At 45.8% G+C, this 21,240-nt stretch overlaps 2 protein-coding genes across 2 annotated transcripts in view; one reads left to right on the top strand and one right to left on the bottom strand.

Moving 5' to 3' along the window:
* PPP1R13B (protein phosphatase 1 regulatory subunit 13B) overlaps positions 1 to 21,240 on the top strand; it is a 427,185-nt gene that overhangs the window by 28,378 nt on the left and 377,567 nt on the right. The window lies entirely within an intron of this gene.
* LOC147690246 (uncharacterized) overlaps positions 1 to 21,240 on the bottom strand; it is a 46,089-nt gene that overhangs the window by 7,444 nt on the left and 17,405 nt on the right. The window contains exons 2-4 of the mRNA XM_086937293.1: positions 12,542 to 12,633; positions 5,490 to 5,948; positions 5,055 to 5,348 (exon numbers count right to left, since the gene is read on the bottom strand). Of these exons, the coding sequence (XP_086793419.1) occupies positions 5,055 to 5,348; positions 5,490 to 5,948; positions 12,542 to 12,633 (845 nt within the window). The remainder of the gene's footprint in view (positions 1 to 5,054; positions 5,349 to 5,489; positions 5,949 to 12,541; positions 12,634 to 21,240) is intronic.

Below are 21,240 nucleotides of genomic sequence, written 5' to 3'. Positions count from 1 at the left end.
AAAATTGGTTTAACGACAGTCTTCAACTGTATGATATCTATATGGTCCTGGACCCGGTTTGCCAAAACTTAAATAAAAAGAGTTTGACAAAAAAAGAAAAATTTGAAAACTAAAGACTTGTCAACCAGCCCTGACGCTGAAGTGTGCTAATCTTCAAGTGGATGTACACATATAATGCTGTCATTCACAGGGCAAAAGACGAGAGCCAATGAGAGCCAATGACTGATTGGACTGAACCATTACCCCATGCAGTTCTCTCATGGATGGAAGCAGCATGTAAATGATGCCCAGACAGACCAATGTCAGAACAAGGGCGACCCAGAGGTCCTTTATGTAGCTATATAAATGTATATTTGAATGTGTTTTTTAAATATTTTTTTCATTGCAAGATATTGGCATATATCTAAGAAGAGATTCTAGCAACAATTATTGCTGTCCAGATTTTCTCCCTCTAGGGTTTGTCAGAGGTGATAACCAAAACCAATATTATTCCCTTCAAAAGTAATCCAACATTTCGTTCACCAAAATTCGTAGCTGTAGACTACAATACAAAGAAATAACAATCTACCCTTAAATGCCTGTTGATTTTAACCCCTTCGCTGCGGCGGCTATTCCGCCGCAGCGCTAAGGGGGAGGCAGGGCCGTGCGGCGCTCCCGTGCTCGTGACGGAACCGCTCCGTCACGGCCCGCGGGTGAGCTGTGCTTGTGACGGAATGGTTCCGTCACGGCCCGCCCGCTCTTTAAAACGTCAGCGCAGGTGCGGAATTCGCGCCGCGCAGGCGCAGCGAGCGGGACGTGACGGAACCGTTCCGTCACCAGCACAGCCCACCCGAGGCTCGCGATGGAACGGTTCCGTCTCGAGCATGGGAGGGGTTAACATATGCTTTTCACAATCAGTATGCAGGGCCTACTGTGTTTATTTTAACTTACCACAATAAACAGATCAGACCTATGGCCTTTATCATTCACTTGTCACCATAACCAACTCAAGCCTTCTATACAGAGTGTGAGCTTGCCACAAGCCACTGATCCCAATATTTGAAAAGTATTGTATTTGCCTTCGATCTGAGCTCACGGAAGCTGATGAGTATCTAGATTTAAGTGTTGCCACTTATCTGCCATCATTTTGCGTTGAAGTTCCTTTGCCCATTTTGGTCGGTGTAGATAGGACAAGATTCTCTAGATTCAAGTGACAAAGCTCTTGTGTAAAACTATATTAAAGATCTTGTATATAACCGGCTTTTACCCTCACTCATTAGAGGTACTTGGAGAAAAGTGTTCTGTTTATTCTGTATTTATCTACCATCGTTGAGGAAAAGGGAAAGCTATTTTTGTCTAACCGATGAACTAATTCCCATAATCATGTCTCCTTTCACTTATGTGTTAGCCAGGTAGCCTCCTCTGCCTTATAACAGTCCTATCTTTACGAGAAAGCAATAGACTCGGGTCTTTTGTGGTCAGGGTACTGGATGATCTAGCATTTAGGCCACATATTCTTGCTTGGTAAGGGTGCTACTCTATGCAGTATCATTAGCCAGAGTCAGTATAAATGGAGTCTTAACCTGCGTTTTCATTACAAAATGGGCTTGAAGCTTTTATCTGTACTACATATCTTTTTAGCTCTCATGAGTTCCCCTTAAGGGATACTTTCTTTAAGCGTAAGTGTGTGGAGGCTGTTGGCATGTAAGATGCCGTTGCCAGCACTGGGTTTTCTAAATAGGGTGGTAACTAGTATGTGATTGTTAAGCTCAAATGTTCATATCTACTTATATTGCTAGGGAATTTTAAGTTCAAAACGTTTTCTTACATTTATTGTTAAGATTTTTGTTCTTTTTCATTGGCAGGCTTCATTTCTTGACCAAGCCACATCGATTCTGATTTATTGTTCTGCTATATTTAATAAATCATGTCAGAGGTCTTTTCTACATCAGGATTTTTTTTTTGTCAAACCTAGTTATTGACCCTTCGGTATAGCAAGTTTCCAGCCACTACCACCTTTCACGAATTTAAAAACTTGCGTTCTTCTAGTTACTAAGAACATTACCCACAATTGAAAATCTGAAAGCCTAATTGTGGTGGCTTCCTGCACATCCCATCTCATTATTGACTTGTATACATTTGAGAATTCTTAGCCAATTAGGACTATTACTGTTTGGCTTCAGGCTCACAGCACTTAGGACCAACCCTTGGATTCCTTGCCCATTGTTACTCTACACCTGTAAGAGCACCTCGGCATCGCTCAAGAACACCACAGCATCGCTCAAGAACACCACAGCATCGCTCAAGAACACCACAGCATCGCTCAAGAACACCACAGCATCGCTCAAGAACACCACAGCATCGCTCAAGAACACCACAGCATCGCTCAAGAACACCACAGCATCGCTCAAGAACACCACAGCATCGCTCAAGAACACCACAGCATCGCTCAAGAACACCACAGCATCGCTCAGGAACACCACAGCATCGCTCAAGAATACCACAGAATCGCTCAAGAACATGCACCACAGCATCGATCAAGAGTACCACAGCATCGATCAAGAGTACCGCAGCATCACTCACCTTCACAACAGCATCACTCAGTACAACCACAGCATCACTCAGCGCCACCTCAGCATCGCTCAAGAACATCTCAGCATCGCTCAAGAACACCACAGCATCGCTCAAGAACACCACAGCATCGCTCAAGAACACCACAGCATCGCTCAAGAACACCACAGCATCGCTCAAGAACACCACAGCATCGCTCAAGAACACCACAGCATCGCTCAAGAACACCACCACAGCATCGCTCAAGAACACCACCACAGCATCGCTCAAGAACACCACCACAGCATCGCTCAAGAACACCACCACAGCATCGCTCAAGAACACCACCACAGCATCGCTCAAGAACACCACCACAGCATCGCTCAAGAACACCACCTCAGCATCGCTCAAGAACTTCACCACAGCATCACTCACCACAACCACAGCATCACTCACCACAACCACAGCATCACTCACCACAACCACAGCATCACTCACCACAACCACAGCATCACTCACCACAACCACAGGATCACTCACCACAACCACAGCATCACTGGGCACCACCACAACATCACTGGGCACCACCACATCATCACTGGGCACCACCACATCATCACTGGGCACCACCACAAGATCACAATAAAGCGCCACAGCATCATTCGGCATCACCACAATATCACTCTGGGCCACCACAGCATCCCTTGGGGCCACCACGGCATCACTCGGGGCCACCACGGCATCACTCGGGGCCACCACGGCATCACGGCATCACTCGGGGCCACCGCGGCATCACTCGGGGCCACCGCGGCATCACTCGGGGCCACCGCGGCATCACTCGGGGCCACCGCGGCATCACTCGGGGCCACCGCGGCATCACTCGGGGCCACCGCGGCATCACTCGGGGCCACCATGGCATCACTCGGGGCCACCATGGCATCACTCGGGGCCACCATGGCATCACTCGGGGCCACCAAAGCATCGCTCAAGAACACCAAAGCATCGCTCAAGAACACCAAAGCATCGCTCAAGAACACCACAGCATCGCTCAAGAGTACCACAGCATCGCTCAAGAGTACCACAGCATCGCTCACCAGCACCACAACATCACTGGGCACCACCACAAGATCACAATAAAGCGCCACAGCATCAATCGGCATCAACACAGCATCAGTCAGCACCACCACAGCATCACTCTGGGCCACCGCAGCATCACTCTGGGCCACCGCAGCATCACTCTGGGCCACAGCGGCATTACTCGGGGCCACAGCGGCATTACTCGGGGCCACAGCGGCATTACTCGGGGCCACAGCGGCATTACTCGGGGCCACAGCGGCATTACTCGGGGCCACCATGGCATCACTCGGGGCCACCATGGCATCACTCGGGGCCACCATGGCATCACTCGGGGCCACCATGGCATCACTCGGGGCCACCATGGCATCACTCGGGGCCACCATGGCATCACTCGGGGCCACCATGGCATCACTCGGGGCCACCATGGCATCACTCGGGCCACCATGGCATCGCTCAAGAGCACCTCGGCATCGCTCAAGAGCACCTCGGCATCGCTCAAGAGCACCTCGGCATCGCTCAAGAACACCACAGCATCGCTCAAGAACACCACAGCATCGCTCAAGAACACCACAGCATCGCTCAAGAACACCACAGCATCGCTCAAGAACACCACAGCATCGCTCAAGAACACCACAGCATCGCTCAAGAACACCACAGCATCGCTCAAGAACACCACAGCATCGCTCAAGAACACCACAGCATCGCTCAAGAACACCACAGCATCGCTCAAGAACACCACAGCATCGCTCAAGAACATGCACCACAGCATCGCTCAAGAGTACCGCAGCATCGCTCAAGAGTACCGCAGCATCGCTCAAGAGTACCGCAGCATCGCTCAAGAGTACCGCAGCATCGCTCAAGAGTACCGCAGCATCGCTCAAGAGTACCGCAGCATCGCTCAAGAGCACCGCAGCATTGCTCAAGAGCACCGCAGCATTGCTCAAGAGCACCACAGCATCGCTCAAGAACTCCACCACAGCATCACTCACCACAACCACAGCATCACTCACCACAACCACAGCATCACTCACCACAACCACAGCATCACTCACCACAACCACAGCATCACTGGGCACCACCACAACATCACTGGGCACCACCACAAGATCACAATAAAGCACCACAGCATCAATCGGCATCACCACAATATCACTGGGCCACCACAGCATCCCTCGGGGCCACCGCGGCATCCCTCGGGGCCACCGCGGCATCCCTCGGGGCCACCGCGGCATCCCTCGGGGCCACCGCGGCATCCCTCGGGGCCACCGCGGCATCACTCGGGGCCACCGCGGCATCACTCTGGGCCACCGCGGCATCACTATATGCTACCACAGCATCACTATATGTTACCACAGCATCACTATATGCTACCACAGCATCACCCACAGCATCACTATATGCTACCACAGCATCACCCACAGCATCACTATATGCTACCACAGCATCACCCACAGCATCACTATATGCTACCACAGCATCAGTCGGCACCGCCACCGCATCACTCGGCACCGCCACAGCATCACTCGGCACCGCCACAGCATCACTCGGCACCGCCACAGCATCACTCGGCACCGCCACAGCATCACTCGGCACCGCCACAGCATCACTCGGCACCGCCACAGCATCACTCGGCACCGCCACAGCATCACTCGGCACCGCCACAGCATCACTCGGCACAACCACAACATCACTGGGCACCACCAGAAGATCACAAAAAAGCGCCACCGCATCAATCGGCATCAACACAGCATTAGTCAGCACCACCACAATATCACTCGGGAACACCACAGCATCCCTATATGTTAACACAGCATCACTATATGTTACCACAGCATCACTATATTTTATCACAGCATCAATCCACACCAAAGCATCAATCTGCACCACAGCATCAGTCAGCACCGCCACAGCATCAGTCAGCACCGCCACAGCATCAGTCAGCACCGTCACTGCATCAGTCAGCACCGTCACTGCATCAGTCAGCACCGTCACTGCATCAGTCAGCACCGCCACTGCATCAGTCAGCACCGCCACTGCATCAGTCAGCACCGCTACAGCATCAGTCAGCACTGCCACAGCATCACTCAAGGCCAGTACAGCATCACTCAACGACACCACAGCATCACTCAAGGCCAGTACAGCAACACTCAACGAAACCACAGCATCACTCAAGGCCAGTACAGCATCACTCAAGGCCAGTACAGCATCACTCAAGGCCAGTACAGCATCACTCAAGGCCAGTACAGCATCACTCAAGGCCAGTACAACATCACTCAACGACACCACAGCATCACTCAACGACAACACAGCATCACTCAACGACACCACAGCATCACTCAGTGCTTATTACACTTTTTAATTACAACTTCTCTACTGCACAGCTTAAAAACATTGGCAAAGTCAATAGCTCTACGTAAACCCTTATAAGGCCCCCGAATGCATTGCCAATAGGTCTCGTCCTCTAGGACATTATACGTGTTTAGTTATCCAGCACAATATCCTTGATTAAACAACATCAAGTGTTGCATGGCTAAACACGTATAAGGTCCCAAAAGCGAGACCAATACTTGTTCAGAGTTGCAGCTGAACTCGGCGGGAGTGCACTGTATGAGAGTCGCCCAGGACGATAGGCCCACTAGAGCAGTACAGAATACAAAACCTGTTTGCACTAGTGAAGAAGCTCATAACACAATAGAGCCCACTCATGCCTCTTGAGGTTAAAAATGTGGAACTGAATAGCTGTTTGGAAGATGACAAGGTGTTTAGATAACAACAGTAAAATACAAGCTGTGAAGTAGCAGTAGAATGTTAGTTAATATGAAATAACTACCTTCGATTGTAAAGTAGTCCATACAAATTAGTGAATCCTGTTTGCAGCTTAGTTTCCTTTGAACCAACTTGTGTACATGACCCCTTGGTATTTGCTGTACAGGTGGAAGCAACAATCTACTACTTGGAAGCACATGGACCAATGTTGTCTGACGGAACGTTATTTTATAGCAGTAAACATTGAAAGAATTATTGCTGCAAAGACTAGTGACATTCTATTTACATCACTGTGCCAGATTTCTTCTCGTTAAGCATTTTGTAACTTCATTGCATAGCTTACTCAACTACAAATAGAATGGCGCCTCCAGGCACCCTGTAACAACATCCATTCTGTTTGTTCAGGTTGACACAAAGAGCTTTAAAAATGCATCATGTTTCAGCTTCTACAGTTCATGTAACCTGGGGGTAGAAAAGATGAAATATTGTAAATTTTAACCCCACAAAAATCTGTTCATGGGCAGCTAGCCATGGTTGTAATTTCATTGCATGAGGTGGTGCACATTATTCGAAGTTAAGGTTTGTTTATTTGTTAAAAGTATTTAATTACATGAACAGCAACATAGAGTTTACGAATATTAAAAGTTAACAATCCATGCGGAATCGAAAAAAGGACGTAGAAACGATGTAGACAAGCCAAGCAGTTTAGTGTTTAAGGTGGGCATTGGCAAAGCAAGTCTTTAAATATTTTCAAAGGGAGGTCGTGTTGGTTTAAGTCTAGTATATGTTGGCTACGTTATTCAAAGAACGTCTAGCCACATGTAGGGTGAAAGCTTGGTTAATTTTTAGGTCAAAGCCTACCAGACAGCACAGGTGTTTGTTTGCGAAAATACTCCTGGGCATTCTGAAAGCTTCCCTGGGAATGCATTCCGCCCAATGCGTAACATTCGCTTTGTGGTTTATAACTCACATTTTCTAGCTTTCTGTTTTCTGTTTTTATTTGTTTTAGGCTGTCCAGCTTGTCTTTGTCCCTCCCGTGGAGCAATTTTTATTCACCTTTGCTCCCTGTATACTGCGAGTCCTCCTTTCTGTTAACAGCCGTTTTCATTTTGTTCTTTTCTTGTCGCATTTGCTGTGCGTTCAAAGGCAGTGGTCAAATGTCGGCTCGGGCTTGCAGGGAGCTTGGTGTTTACTTTTCTTTCCCTCTGACTTCAAAGTGAGAGGATTTATGTGACAATGTTGCTAGGTGCTAGGACAGAAACGTTTTTTTTCTCGCACACAACAAAATCTAAATGCCTGTAAATGAACTTTGAAAATATTTCAGAATACATCAGAGTTAGGAAAGCACAAATAAACCATTTTTTTTTTGTAATTCGTAAATGTGGTGGTAACAAATATTTTAATACGATCCAAACAAATCAGTATACTTGGTGATGCCATTTTCACGCATTATCATTTGTGTGATGTATAGTTTTATCAGTAAAACTGTATGTGCAAAAGTAATGGTCATTTTGATTGAACATGTATTTTCTGTAATGGCAGTATGCTACCACACCATGCATACCCCACCCCACTCTACTCCCCTCCATTCGGTACCACTCCACTCTACGACACTATACCGTTTCACTCAGGACACTATACCTTATCCACTCTACAATAGTCTTTGTAGGCCACTTGACGATATTCTGCTCTATGGCACGCTATACCACTTCACTCTAGGTTACCCTACTCTATGGCACTCTATACCAATTCATTTTAGGCCACTTTACGATGGTATACTCTAGGATACGCTATACCACTACATTCTAGACCACTCTACATCACTGCTCTGATTCTCCCTGCCCCTTTACTCCGCTTTACTTCACTCTACACTACTCCACTCCCCTCTGCCACTTTACGCCACTGCACTCCAATCCAATCTGCTCCATTCCACTCTACTATGACAGTTAACTCAACTCTACGCCCTCCACTCTATGACACTCTACTACACTACACGTCATGCGTGATCATACGCAATCCACTCTGCACCACTTCCATCTCCGCGGAGTGGCGTATTGTGGGGTGGCATAGGGTCATAGAATGTAGTAAGTGTTGTAGAGTGGAGGAGCATGGAGTGTTGTAGAGTGACATGGAGTAACGTTGAGCGGTCTCGATTGAAGGGGTGTGTTGTGTGAAGCAAAGTGGCATGGAGTTTCATATAGTATAGTATAGTAGAGTGGAGTGACGTGGCCTAGAGAGTAGAGGCATGGAATAGTGTTGTAAAGTGGAGTGGCATAGAGTGGAGTAGTGACGTAGAAATCATCTCTAAGAAAATTAAGATAGCCTAACAGCTCTTCCACTAAAGAAAGTGAAATAATTTCTTGCATAAAATGACGTCTGAACTTCTGGTCAAGCATTAATACTCTCTACTCTGATGGTGGCAATTTTCTGCTATACAGCTTCTGAGACTACAAGCTGGTCTCACTTAGGAGTATCTTACTTCTTGCAGCATGCCTTAGTAAGGGCCTGAATAAATATGACCACATCACCCCCTCCCTGATGGTACTATTCTGGCTCTCCTAGCCCTTTCCACAGTCACCGTCTTAAAAAAAAATCTATCTACTACAAATCCGTCTCAACAGGTGTCCCTATGTGGCTCACAAGCTCACTATCTCTGGTGGCTATTGGCACACCACCATTCAGGCATCTGTCATGAGATGAAGAAGTGCAACAAAAAAGAGACAACAGACCTTCTCCATCTATCCACCCAAGTTTTGAAATTGCATCCTAAATCATGGGGATCCGTGATAATAGTCCCCATTTTCAAAAAAGTTGAAAGGTCAGACCGAAAATGTTATCGGCCCATCTCATTACTTGACTATACTTGTAAATTGATGGGTAGGGTCATATTAGAACGGTTGGAGGCCTGGGTAGCCGAAAGCAGGAAGTTTTCGGACGTAAAATATGGCTTCAGGATGGGCCTGGGAACCATCTAACAATGTCTTAACCTGCACCTGGTCATAAGCAAGTAAACAATAGCTAAGCCCGGATTTCTTTATCTCGGGTTAATGGATCTTACATCAGCTTTTGACTGAGTTCAGAGAGGGAGATTATGGGAAAATACTGGATATGGGCATTAAATCATCCTTAGTCCATTTTTTAGCACAAAATGCATCAAGATGTGACTGGAGGGTCCGGTACTGAGTGGGGGGTCCCATCAAAATTAATCACTGGGTTTGTCAAGGCTGTGTCCTTGCCCCCTTTTTATTATGCCTGTATATTAATGATTTAGAAAGTTACCTTAATCATGGGAATGTGGATGCCCCAAGATAGGTACCAGAAATCTCCCGGCATTACTCTATACCAATGACTGTGTCCTAATGTCTAGAAGCAGTGTGGGCCTACAGAAGTTAGTGACCAGGTTTAATAATTTTATGAACAAACTGGGTTTAAGGACTAACATAGCGAAATCTTATACCATGGTGGTGGGTAAATCCCTCACCATTTTAAAATCATATTGTATTAACAAAGAAAAGCTATCCTATGTCCCAACTCTTTCGTACCTGGGAATCCCGTTCGATCAGAAAAGCACCTGGCTCCATCTAATCGAAGCAAGGGTCAGTAGTTTTCATCAAAACCTGGAGGCGGTATTTAGGTTCACAAAGAAGTTAGGTTCAAGACTGATGAATACAATAATTGATATTTATAAGGCTTGTTCGTGCTCTGTTATTTTGTATGGGGTTGGAGTATGGGGCACTTGTAATCCGGCGCGTCTCTAAATAGCTGAGAACTTCTTTGAGACTTCTGTTGACAGTTCCCAAATAGTCCTCCCGCCACTGTTTGTCATAGTGAACTTGGTTTGACCCCTTTGTCTTTTCGCATACAAATTGCACCAAATTTACTTTGGCACTCAATTTGGGCTAAGGAAGAGCCAGCCCTTAATCGTGCAATTATTTGAGATTGTTTTAAACTTGATTATATGCTGAAGATGCCTTGGCTCAGCTACATAAAAAAACAGTTGGAGTCATTGGGGCTGGCGGATTGTTTTTATAATCCAGCTAGATCCCAAAAAATAAATTGAAAACGGATCTCTTGACCTGTCTCAAGTCCTCTAGTGAGCACTTAGAGATGGTAAAAAAGAGAGTCTCGGAACACTCGCTTCTAGTACGTTCTCCAGGTGCTTAGTATTATCTCTCCTTTTACTTCAGTCATACTAAATTGTTTTATCTGATCAGATTCAGGTTTGGCATCTCACACTTTTTGGTCTCTTATCCCCGCAAAGCCTATTGTGATGCTAAACTGAATCTGTGCCCCTGTGATTCTAAGTCTACACAGAGTACGCTTCATTTTTTCTTCTTTTGTCAACTCTATATCAAGCCATGGCATGATTTTATTATTCCTCTTTTAAAGTTTTTAAACATTAGGAAGTGCCGGATAGATTTATATTGTCTCCAGCTTTTAAATGATTAATTCACTTGTTTAATGATTTACAGATACATTTTTGCAGCCATTTGTTTGTATAATATTGTTGGGAAATGATCTTCTTTGTGCTGTTTAAATGATTCATCTTTGGATTTTATGGCCCACGGGGGGTTCCTCATGAAGTTTATCATATATTGTTTCCAGTTTATGCTGCTATTTTTTAGCAATACCAATCTATTGAATCACTCCTATTACATCTTGACTTGAATTACTACTGTTTTAAAGTATACTATCTATTGTCTGTATCATATTTTCAAGTCATGACTTTAAAAAATATTTTATGATACATTCTTTTATGGCTGCAAGTCAGCCTAGTAAAGATATTTGACTGACTGACTGAAATCACATCCACGTATTCAATAGAACTGCCTCAGACATCCTTCAGTTTAGGAAAGGATTGAAGACCCCGCTTCACAAAAACACTACATTGTGAGACAGTAGAAGTCCACCTTTGGGCATGTTAAAAACCAGCTACCGCTCCTGTTTATTACAGGCTGACTGTGTCTGCCTTTGAATGTGTACAATATTGTGCTGCGTTTTGGCTAGGTTCCCTCTAGATAGATACCAATAGCATGCATGCATGGATACAGTTCATGAGTTTAGATCCCTGTCTGTGCTGATTCGTGGGCTGAATGTCTTTTGCTTAAATCATAAATTGGCCACGGTACCAAGTAAAAGGTTTATTTGTTGTCCTACTAGTTTACATGCAGTTTTTCTTAACTGAATCAAATTTAGCAAAAAACAATATCCAGGTACCCTTGTATATTGTGTGAAAATACTTGGATTGCTCTCTTAATTTGGAAGAATTTATGTCTCAGAAAATGCCTCTGAGGCAGAGACCTCGCTGCCGTATTGTTTTCCGTGTTGGTAGAATTTGCCTTTGAACTTGTTATTACCAAATTATCCAGGTGACACAGTGAGGAAACAAAACGAATTGTACAATTCTTCAGTTTGTGCATTCCACGAGAGCTTTAGATCGAGGAAGTTTGCTGCATCATCAATCAACTGCCGCAAACCATGGGAAAGGCTATTTTACAATAATACTGTGACTCCAAGCAAAACCTTGAATATTTGCATAGTCTATTGGTGTTAAACAATCAATAGTGAGTTTTTGCATTCGTTAATCTTGTATGACCAGCGTGTTTTGCATTAACTGGAATAGATAGTCGAATCTGGATTTGTTCGACTTTTATTTCAGTTATGTGTGCTCATAAAAGAATATCTGGGCCGCCTTTCTCTTTCTCTCTCCATGTTATGAAGGACAGCGTGAAGGGTATAGAGCGTCAATTCTAGCATGACCGATCACGTTTTCAGACGAACTTTGAACCATGTCGTGATCTTGCTTAGATGCGTCTTTTATCTGCATGAGCATTACATTTGTTTTTGTGAAGATGCTTTCATGTCCAGTATTGTCAGTATTAATACACAAAACAATAGAATGGGATTATCCCGTCCCTGATTTGATTAGATTGATTAGGACCAATAGCTCTCCTGTAGAATTGAGTAATACACCCAAGAGCGGTCAGAAACAGCAGCTGCTAGAAAGGTGGGTGCAGATGGACGTACGGTGATGGGTGTGTCTTCTGGATGCGGTGCTACATCCCGAACCCTAATTCATTGCTTCCTCTGAAGATGACTGATGCGCTTGTGCACCTATAACCAAAACCGAGAGGGAGGGATTGTGCCTACAGTTACGGGATCACCTTACCTGAGGCTAGATGATGCTTCTGCATTGTAGCATCTCCTTGTGGTACGTAAACTGTGACTCCGGGAACCACCGTGCATGAGGTGACTAGCGTCCTGCAGGGAAATTGAAAGTTACACTGCTCCAAACATCATGTACCTACAGAAAGCACCTGTCAGCATAGGAGAACACTAATCAAACTAGAGGCTAGAGGCTAGACCTTCACCCCCACCCAAACCGATTTGAGTCAAACCAGTATACCCCACATGTGCATTCACAGAAGCTGAATTGGTATTGACTGAGGCAAGCCAGGAGTTCCCATAACAGAGTAATCATGTAAATGCTGTCTTGCCTCAAAGAGCATGTTGTTGAGTGAGATCCTAATGAAAACGACTCTATAAATCTAGCTATTTTGTGCACCATACTGCATATGGAAGTATGCTATTTTTGTAAGCATGCGTTGAAGAAAATATTAGCAAAAAGATTTCCAATCAAGAAGCAAACTGCCTACTCGAATCACAGCTTTATTTAATAAAGAGTAAACCCATTTGTATTCAGTACATCAAAGTGTTTTCTGCACTGCTTGCCATTGTCTCCCTAAGGTGATATTGCATTACCATTCGAAACAGGATAGGGTTTTGCATCTTCATTTGCTCGGGCTACATAAAAGGCTCTGTGAAAGGGATCCCCGTAGACCTGATGCGACAACACCTTTGAAATATTGTGATGGATTGAGAGTAGAAGCTAGTCTCTGAAACCCTTACTACTTAGTCAAGATAAGTCACTCTGAATCCTCCTTTACAGTAGTAGGCATTGTGCCATGAGTTGCAGGAAAATCAATCCGTAGAGGAAAATCAATACTCAGAGGAGAAATCGAACACCTGGGAGCATGTCCAATCTTCACACATTGTTTACAAATTATAATGTTAACTCAAGTTCTAGGACTGCGTAAAGCAAAAATCCCAAGTGATCAGGTTTTTTTTGCTTTCATATGCTTCAAGTTGTGCTTTAGTCCGAAATTTACAATGGCACAAGTACTAGAGTACAAAGAAACAACCCGGACTGGATGAGTAACTTACAGCTGGAATGACAGGAGGCCATTGGTCGGGCTGTATCGAAGCAGAATCTTGTGTGTGTGTCTGTCTGTCTCAGGCCTTATTAATGACCTTTTAGATGAAAAGAAGTTGTAACTTAGCTGGAAATGTTCATCCACTCCCAGTACCCTGAAAAGGTGTAGAGCATTAGTAGTCGGTACACGGCTCCTATTAGAAAGGCCATGCAACTGTGGTGTTGCGGATAACAGTGGCTTGAGGTGGGTGCATGAAGCTAAAGATGCGGATATACCTTGCACTATTACATGGTCTTTCAAATGTATACTTGGAGGAAATACTTAATATGTGGATCCGGAGAAGGAGCAGGCATCGAAGTGACATGCTTTTTTAGTCTTTCAGTTTATCACATTGCCTCTCTAAACTCATTTCGAAGTTATCCCACTGAGACAGGTAAGCCCGTTGCAATCAACTTACAGGAAAGGCAGATCTTTTTCCCCCCCCTAGTTATCAACAACATATGTATCCGTTTGGAGCTGTTGGAGAGTCAATTGATGGCCCAGGAGTTCAAGAGTGGGGTTTTGCGTGCTTGGTCGTTGTTCAGGTGAAGTGACTGTGGACAATTGTTTTTCTACTTGTATGAATTGAGTAGGTATTCCATATCTTTACAAATCTATGATCCCAAACAAACAATTTATTGTGGTTCCAAATTCATAATGACAAAAAGCTTACATCTGCTTTGTACAAAGGTGAGCAGATGAAGGAACTGAGCACTGGAAAAAAGCCAGGATAGCTAGCTGTCTGGAACAGGTCTGCCAGAGGGATTGAGACTGAGGCATCAAGAAATCCAGGTAGGGTAATCCTGGCTTCTTAGGTCTTCAAGATTTTAAGGAAGAATGGTCAAATGCAAAGGTTAAATGCGTAATCCACTTCTTGTGAACCTCCAAACGAGTAATGTTAGACAAACCTCAAGACGAAAATTTTCACTGTTCACCCTGCGGATCTACCCCTTTTCTGTTAAAAATAATCTATTACTACAATGTGATTTTTTTAATTTAATATAACTTTGTATTTTTTCCTCTGATTGATACGTTTTGCTACTGGTTGGGGCAGTTCTACTTTTTAGACAAAGGGTCTATTAATACATATTTTTAGGTTCACCTGGACATCATAAATATTCATTCACCCTTGTTACTGGTCTCCCCTTTTGCCTACTTTTTTTTACCCCTTTTAATACCTGTTCTTAATTTTCACTTTAGTGCATGGGTTGGGGTGGCTGTGCGTTGTCATTTACTTTGAAAGAAGGCTGTAATCTGGACACACTACCACCCCGGAGCGTAAAATACTATTTGCAGCTCCAAGGCTACCTTCTTTTCTGAAACACAGGTCCTTAGCGTTACTAGCCAGTGTCACTCTATTCACTAAAGTGGCTGCATTCTTACCTGGTCAACGGGATGCGTTGATCAGGTGAGACTGTGGCTAAATTAAACAGCAAAACGTGCAATTTCTTGCGGTCTCTGGCCTGCTTGTAAACAGATCTTATGAATTACATTGCTGTTAACAAAGGTAGAAGTAAAACAAAATTCAGGTACATTGGGAGCAAATGCAAGTGAACAGTAGAAAATTGCTCCATCGCCTAAGATTGGAACACGATTCGTGAGACCTTAGCCTAAAGCTGATCGTTCTAAGACATTGCTGTCGACCTTACTGTGCCTCGCCACTTCTAACTGCCATCAAAGGAAGCGTCAGTTCTTGCTGAGACCAAGTGCGTCACCTAGTGACGCACTGGATAGTCCTAAAAATCATATTTTTGAGTGATGCATTTTTCAGTTTCCCTGTTCTATCACCGTAGGGACAGCGATGACTAATTTTGTTTTTCAGGCTCTGCATGGGTTTTTGTGATTAGGATGGCTCCTCCACAATCCCTGTGTGTCTATTACGTTACTTAATTTGTGCTTCTTTATTTTTATCGTTCTCGCTCTTAACCCCTTTACTGCGGCGGCTATTCCGCCGCAGTGCTAAGGGGGCGAGGCGGCCGCATGCTGGTGACGGAACCGCTCCGTCATCAGCTGCGATGGCGCTGTGCTGATGACGGAGCGGTTCCGTCATGGCCCCGCCCGCTCAATAGAACGCCCAGCGCAGGCGCGGAATCCGCGCCGCGCAGGCGCGGTATCCACGCTGCGCAGGCGCGGCGGCAGGGCCATGACGGAACCGCTCCGTCATCAGCACAGCGCCATTGCAGCTGATGACGGAGCGGTTCCGTCAGCATACAAAGGGTTAAACAAATTATGTTGCTCGTGTGTGCTTGTGGATGGGATCTGTTGTTCTTTCATTTTTAGGTCTCGCACCTGCGACACAGAGAGACCCTATTGTCGTCGCCTCTTCTTACAAGGAGGCAACAGGAGACAACAGCTGTGCACGCGCAGCATGCCGGAATCGGATCAGGTCGCGCGTGTGAACACGCGCTCCGATTCCGGCATGCTGTTCCCCGTCACAATGGAGCGCGCACGCAGACAGACACACACGCGCACATACAAACACACAGGCACAACACACACGCCGCCGACCGCCCCCGACAAGCAAGTTCTGAACGCGTAGACACACACACGCATTACCTGGTATACGCGGGTCTTCCCTCACTCATGGGAGCCCGCACTTGCATTGACGGCCTCATCCGATGCCATTTCTGACCCAGGGCTTCTTCTGCAGCCACAGCGGGGCTCTCTCCTTAGGCATGGGAGCCCCGCAGTGGTATCCGCTGGTCTTCACACGGGTCCCCTCCTGTGACCCGTGACTTCCGCTTTGGCGGCGGGGCGCGCTCCTCACAATGAAAGTGGAATGGCGCGCATGCGTGGGCAGCCCCCACCCTCCCAGGTTTCCTCACAACTGTCCCGGCGCGTGTCGGTTCCTTGAAGAGCACAGTGGTGAGTAGCGTGCAACAGGCGCGATCACTTGCGATTTCTTTGTACAAATTTGTTTTGCTTTATGGCGCAGCATCATGGTCTCTCGCGCTGCTCGGGCACATCACAGTACGAAACTCTAGGAACCAAACATATCACTGGCGTTCACTAATTTCCAAGCCCACAGACGGCATGGCGAGCCTGTGCCAGCCAGCTCACGGAGCCCTGTGTTCTTTCCATTTACAGCTCCATGTGTGTAGCAGTATTTCATTACATTCAGGTCTCCATTCAACAAACCTGATATGTTTGTGTGCAATAGCACAAACAAATGCACACTGTGTTCTTAGTACAACTTCTTTAACTGTGGCATGACATCAATATCTTATTTTCGAAAACCGCTTGCAATAACAGGTTTATTGGTGGTCAGTTTTAGCACAAACCTAATATACTGATTAAACGTCATATTCAAACTGACCTGAATTTTACCTTAATCCAACGAAAGTGCCACATTTTTACTTGTTCAAAGTCACCTTTCTTAACTAAATTTTGTCTACGAGGCTGCGTGTTACCTTGAGCAGTCAAAAGCGACTATTCACCCCATTCATAAACTGTATAGAGCACACAAGGTAGCAGGGTGTGCAGATTAAAAATTCAAAAGCTTAAAAGCAAAATGTACAGTCAGAGAAAAGGAAATAAAACTGCAAATAGAATAAAATACAATTTCAAAATATTTACAAACAAAGCAAAAGGCAAGCATGCCCCACAAATGGGGTTGAAAAATATGCTGGTGGGCAGGGTTGGACTCCAAGTGATTGGTGTGCATGACCGGAAGTAGTCACGGTGGATGTTAGACTCACAGGTGGTAGGGGGGTCACTGTTCCTTGCACAGGATGAGAAAGAAGTGTGTGTAGGAGCAGGGCACAGAAGGCGTGTAGTAGAGATGATTTCCTGTGGAGCGAGAGGGTCCCTCAGGTGAGGGGGAGCGGTGAATAAGAGATTCTGTTGGAAGTGGGAAAATCCACTGAATGTGAGGTAGCTGCAGGGAGTGTGACAGAGACCAGTGAATGGGACTGGACAGGATGACTTTGAGAGGGAGTCTCTGAGAAGGATGAAGGAAACTACACTCTTGTGGGGCAAAGGATGTAGAATACCAGAAGTAGATACTGGGGCATTGGTTGGACAGAGGGCACTTCTTGGATATGGATACTGCACTAGATGAGAGAAGGAGGGTAGAGAATCTCTCTACAGATGGAACCAGGAAGAACAAGCATTGGCATAGCCAATAGGTCTCGCCTTTGGGAGCTTATAAGTGTTTAGGTATAGCTAATGACTTTGCATATGTTTTTAAGCTGTGATGTGCATAAGTTTGTAGCATGCTGAAATGGTATAATAAATTAGACATTGCAGCAATTCCTCTGCCAGCCGGCGTTTGCGATATAACAAAAAGCAGGAGCACAGACCGCAATTAAGTGCACAAAATCAGTTTATTAGATTGTGCTCAGTCAGCCATGTGCGCATGCCGGCTTTTGAAGAACCTGCCGGAGCGGAATAAGGGGGGTGATTGCTGAGCTCTGTGCCTATTCAGTCACTGGCCCCTCTGCTGAGACAGTTAAAATTTAGTCTGTTTTCCAATGGAGCTTTTTGTGAAGCGCACCTCGAGTCCACAGAGCTCCCAACTCTTTGATTTTCACGCAGACCACCAACTATGATTAAAAGGAAAATAATAACATTTCTAAAAAGTAACAACCACATTACAAGAGGCGGCATGTTTCCTATGAGGAGCAGGCCTGCTTCTGGAGATCTCAACATGAGAGCAAAGGTGGGTGAAGGAAGACTCCGTAGTGACGTTTGAAGACGTGTTGAACCGAAGGAGTTAAGAACGCAAAAAACAATGGCACAACTGAAGTTATGGATTCGAAAACCACAAGTGTATTAAAAAAAACAGAGACCGAAACATGGAGGAAAAGAAGTGAGAAAGCGTTAGTAAAGCTGGAGACATGAGAATAGAAATGCGTAGGGTGAAGGGGCATTCCTTGTAGGGTGGGCAGTGGCATAAACTGAACAACAGCTGCTTGTCGAGCCCCCCCCTGATGTAGAGAACCTGAGATCAACTGTTTGATTGTCACCTCAGTCAAAGCAAGGACGGCCACAGAACATAGGAAACAAGATTACTTTTTTCACCTGCTGGGTTTGTCTTGATAAAGCTTTCTGTTGGATTAAAAGCAGTTGAATCTAAAAGTGTTGTATGAAAGAGAAGAACGAGTTTAAGCAATTGGCATTGTTACTGACAATGCCTTTTATTTATGTTTTAAAAGCGAAAACAAAACTAAAAGGCATTGTCATTTGCAATGTCAATAGCTCAAACTCTGGTAAATGCGAGACCTTTTGCATTGCAAATGCTTTAAAAAAAAATTTTTTAGGTCGAGCAGCGTCTGCTCGAGACCTATTGTTGCCCGTATCTGGGAATGTAGACACGAGTGTGCTGCGCGCTTTTCCCTTCTCTGTTTTCACCGTGGGAGTGCGCCTCTGAGACGCGCTTGCGCAGACGCGCACACAGCCCCTGCTTTCGCTTGGCTTGCATGCAAACACGGCGGACACACACACACACAGCCAGCCCCCACCCCCTGCACACACACACACAGGCGCGCGCACACATACACACGCTGCCGCCCCCCCCGACCCCCGCTGCACACACACACATACAGACACGCACGCATACACCCGCTGCAGCCCCCAACCCCCCCTGCACACAGACACATACCCCCGCCCCCCTTACAACTAAGCCCTACTCACCGCCGCCTCTCCTGACTTCGGCAGCCACCGCGGGGCTCTCCCTCAGGCATGGGAGCCCCACCCGCGTCACCAATGCTGCTCTCTGGCACTCCGTGGATGCGGGCTTCACGTAGAAGGCGGATGTCCCACCCCACGACCGGCTTCACGCTGCCGAACTTCCAGTTGGCGTTCTGCTGTTGTGAGCGCGCTCGCTTCACAAGGGCGCACCCTCTTAAGCTTCGGCTGAAAGGCTTGTGTTTAATACCCTTTGCCTCCCATCCGCACAAACAGACCGATGCGCCAAAGGCCAATAAACTAGATGTATTAAGATGTACTTGCATTTTCTTTAATTCGACAGAATCTAGCCTATGAGCTCCTCATTTACATGAAGTACGAGTGCCGGATTTTATTCGACTGGAAAACTGTTATGGCTGCGGGTTTCAGTGGACATAAATCAAATGCAATAATGTTGTTGCAGGTTTATTCTGCTTGAGCGGACTTTGAAGCAGAGTTAAAAGTATTATGCCTCACAAACTGCACTGCCTGGCAGTAGCTGCGCCTCCTACATTTGAGTGACAGGTTTGCGAAATTACGTGATATTCCCCTTGATAAGGAGGAGTCAGGTTGGGCAAAGCACTGTGGATGAAGGAAATCAACTCATGAGTGAGGCTTTGTTATTGTTTATTGCTGAACCATAAACTTTTGAAAAAATTTCCAAAACATATCATTCTGTGACGAACTCTGGACCGGTATTAGCTACTATAGAATTTAACACAAGTTAGTGCACCCGGAACCAATCCAGTGTGACACGCCGGTTACCAGGACGTGCTGGAGGTCTTATGAACCTTGTAGATGGATCTGGAAATCTCTCTCTCTCTTTCTCTCTCTCTCTTTCTCTCTTTCTCTCTTTCTCTCTCTCTTTCTCTCTCTCTTTCTCTCTCTCTCTCTCTCTCTCTTTCTCTCTCTCTCTTTCTCTCTCTCTCTTTCTCTTTCTCTCTCTTTCTCTTTCTCTTTCTCTCTCTCTCTTTCTCTCTCTCTCTCTCTCTCTCTCTCTCTCTCTCTCTCTCTCTCTCCTTTCTCTCTCTCTCTCTCTCTCTCTCCTTTCTCTCTCTCTCTCTCTCTCTCTCTCTCTCTCTCTCTCTCTCTCTCTCTCTCCTTTCTCTCTCTCCTTTCTCTCTCTCTCTCTCTCTCTCTTTTTCTCTCTCTCTCTCTCCTTTCTCTCTCTCTCTCCCCTCTCTCTCCTTTCTCTCTCTCTCTCTCCTCTCTCTCTCCTTTCTCTCTCTCTCTCTCTCTCTCTCTCTCTCTCTCCTTTCTCTCTCCTTTCTCTCTCTCTCTCTCTCTCTCTCTCTCTCTCTCTCTCTCTCTCTCTCTCTCTCTTTCTCTCTCTCCTTCTTCTTTCTCTCTCTCTCTCTCTCTCCTTTCTCTCTCTCTCTCTCTCTCTCTCTCTCTCTCTCTCTCTCTCTCTCTCTCTCTCTCTCTCCTTCTCTCTCTCTCTCTCCTTCTCTCTCTCCTTCTCTCTCTCTCTCTCCTCTCTCTCTCTCTCCTCTCTCTCTCTCTCTCTCTCCTTTCTCTCTCTCTCTCTCTCCTTTCTCTCTCTCCTTTCTCTCTCTCCTTTCTCTCTCTCCTTTCTCTCTCTCCTTTCTCTCTCTCTCCTTTCTCTCTCTCTCTCTCTCTCTCTCTCTCTCTCTCTCTCTCTTTCTCTCTCTCTCTTTCTCTCTCTCCTTCTTCTTTCTCTCTCTCCTTCTCCCTTTCTCTCTCTCTCTCTCTCTCTCCTTTCTCTCTCTCTCTCTCTCTCCTTTCTCCTCTCTCTCTCTCTCTCTCTCTCTCTCTCTCTCTCTCTCTCTCTCCTTCTCTCTCTCCTTCTCTCTCTCCTTCTCCTTTCTCTCTCTCTCTCCTTTCTCTCTCTCTCTCTCCTCTCTCTCTCTCTCTCTCTCTCCTTTCTTCTCTCTCTCTCTCCTTTCTCTCTCTCTCTCTCTCTCTCCTTTCTCTCTCTCTCCTTCTC

The sequence above is a fragment of the Lissotriton vulgaris genome, chromosome 9, assembly GCF_964263255.1.
Source record: "Lissotriton vulgaris chromosome 9, aLisVul1.2, whole genome shotgun sequence".
Classification (NCBI taxonomy): Eukaryota; Metazoa; Chordata; class Amphibia; order Caudata; family Salamandridae; genus Lissotriton; species Lissotriton vulgaris.
Note: the sequence above shows the minus strand (reverse complement) of the source record. Positions and strands in the feature narration are given on the sequence as shown.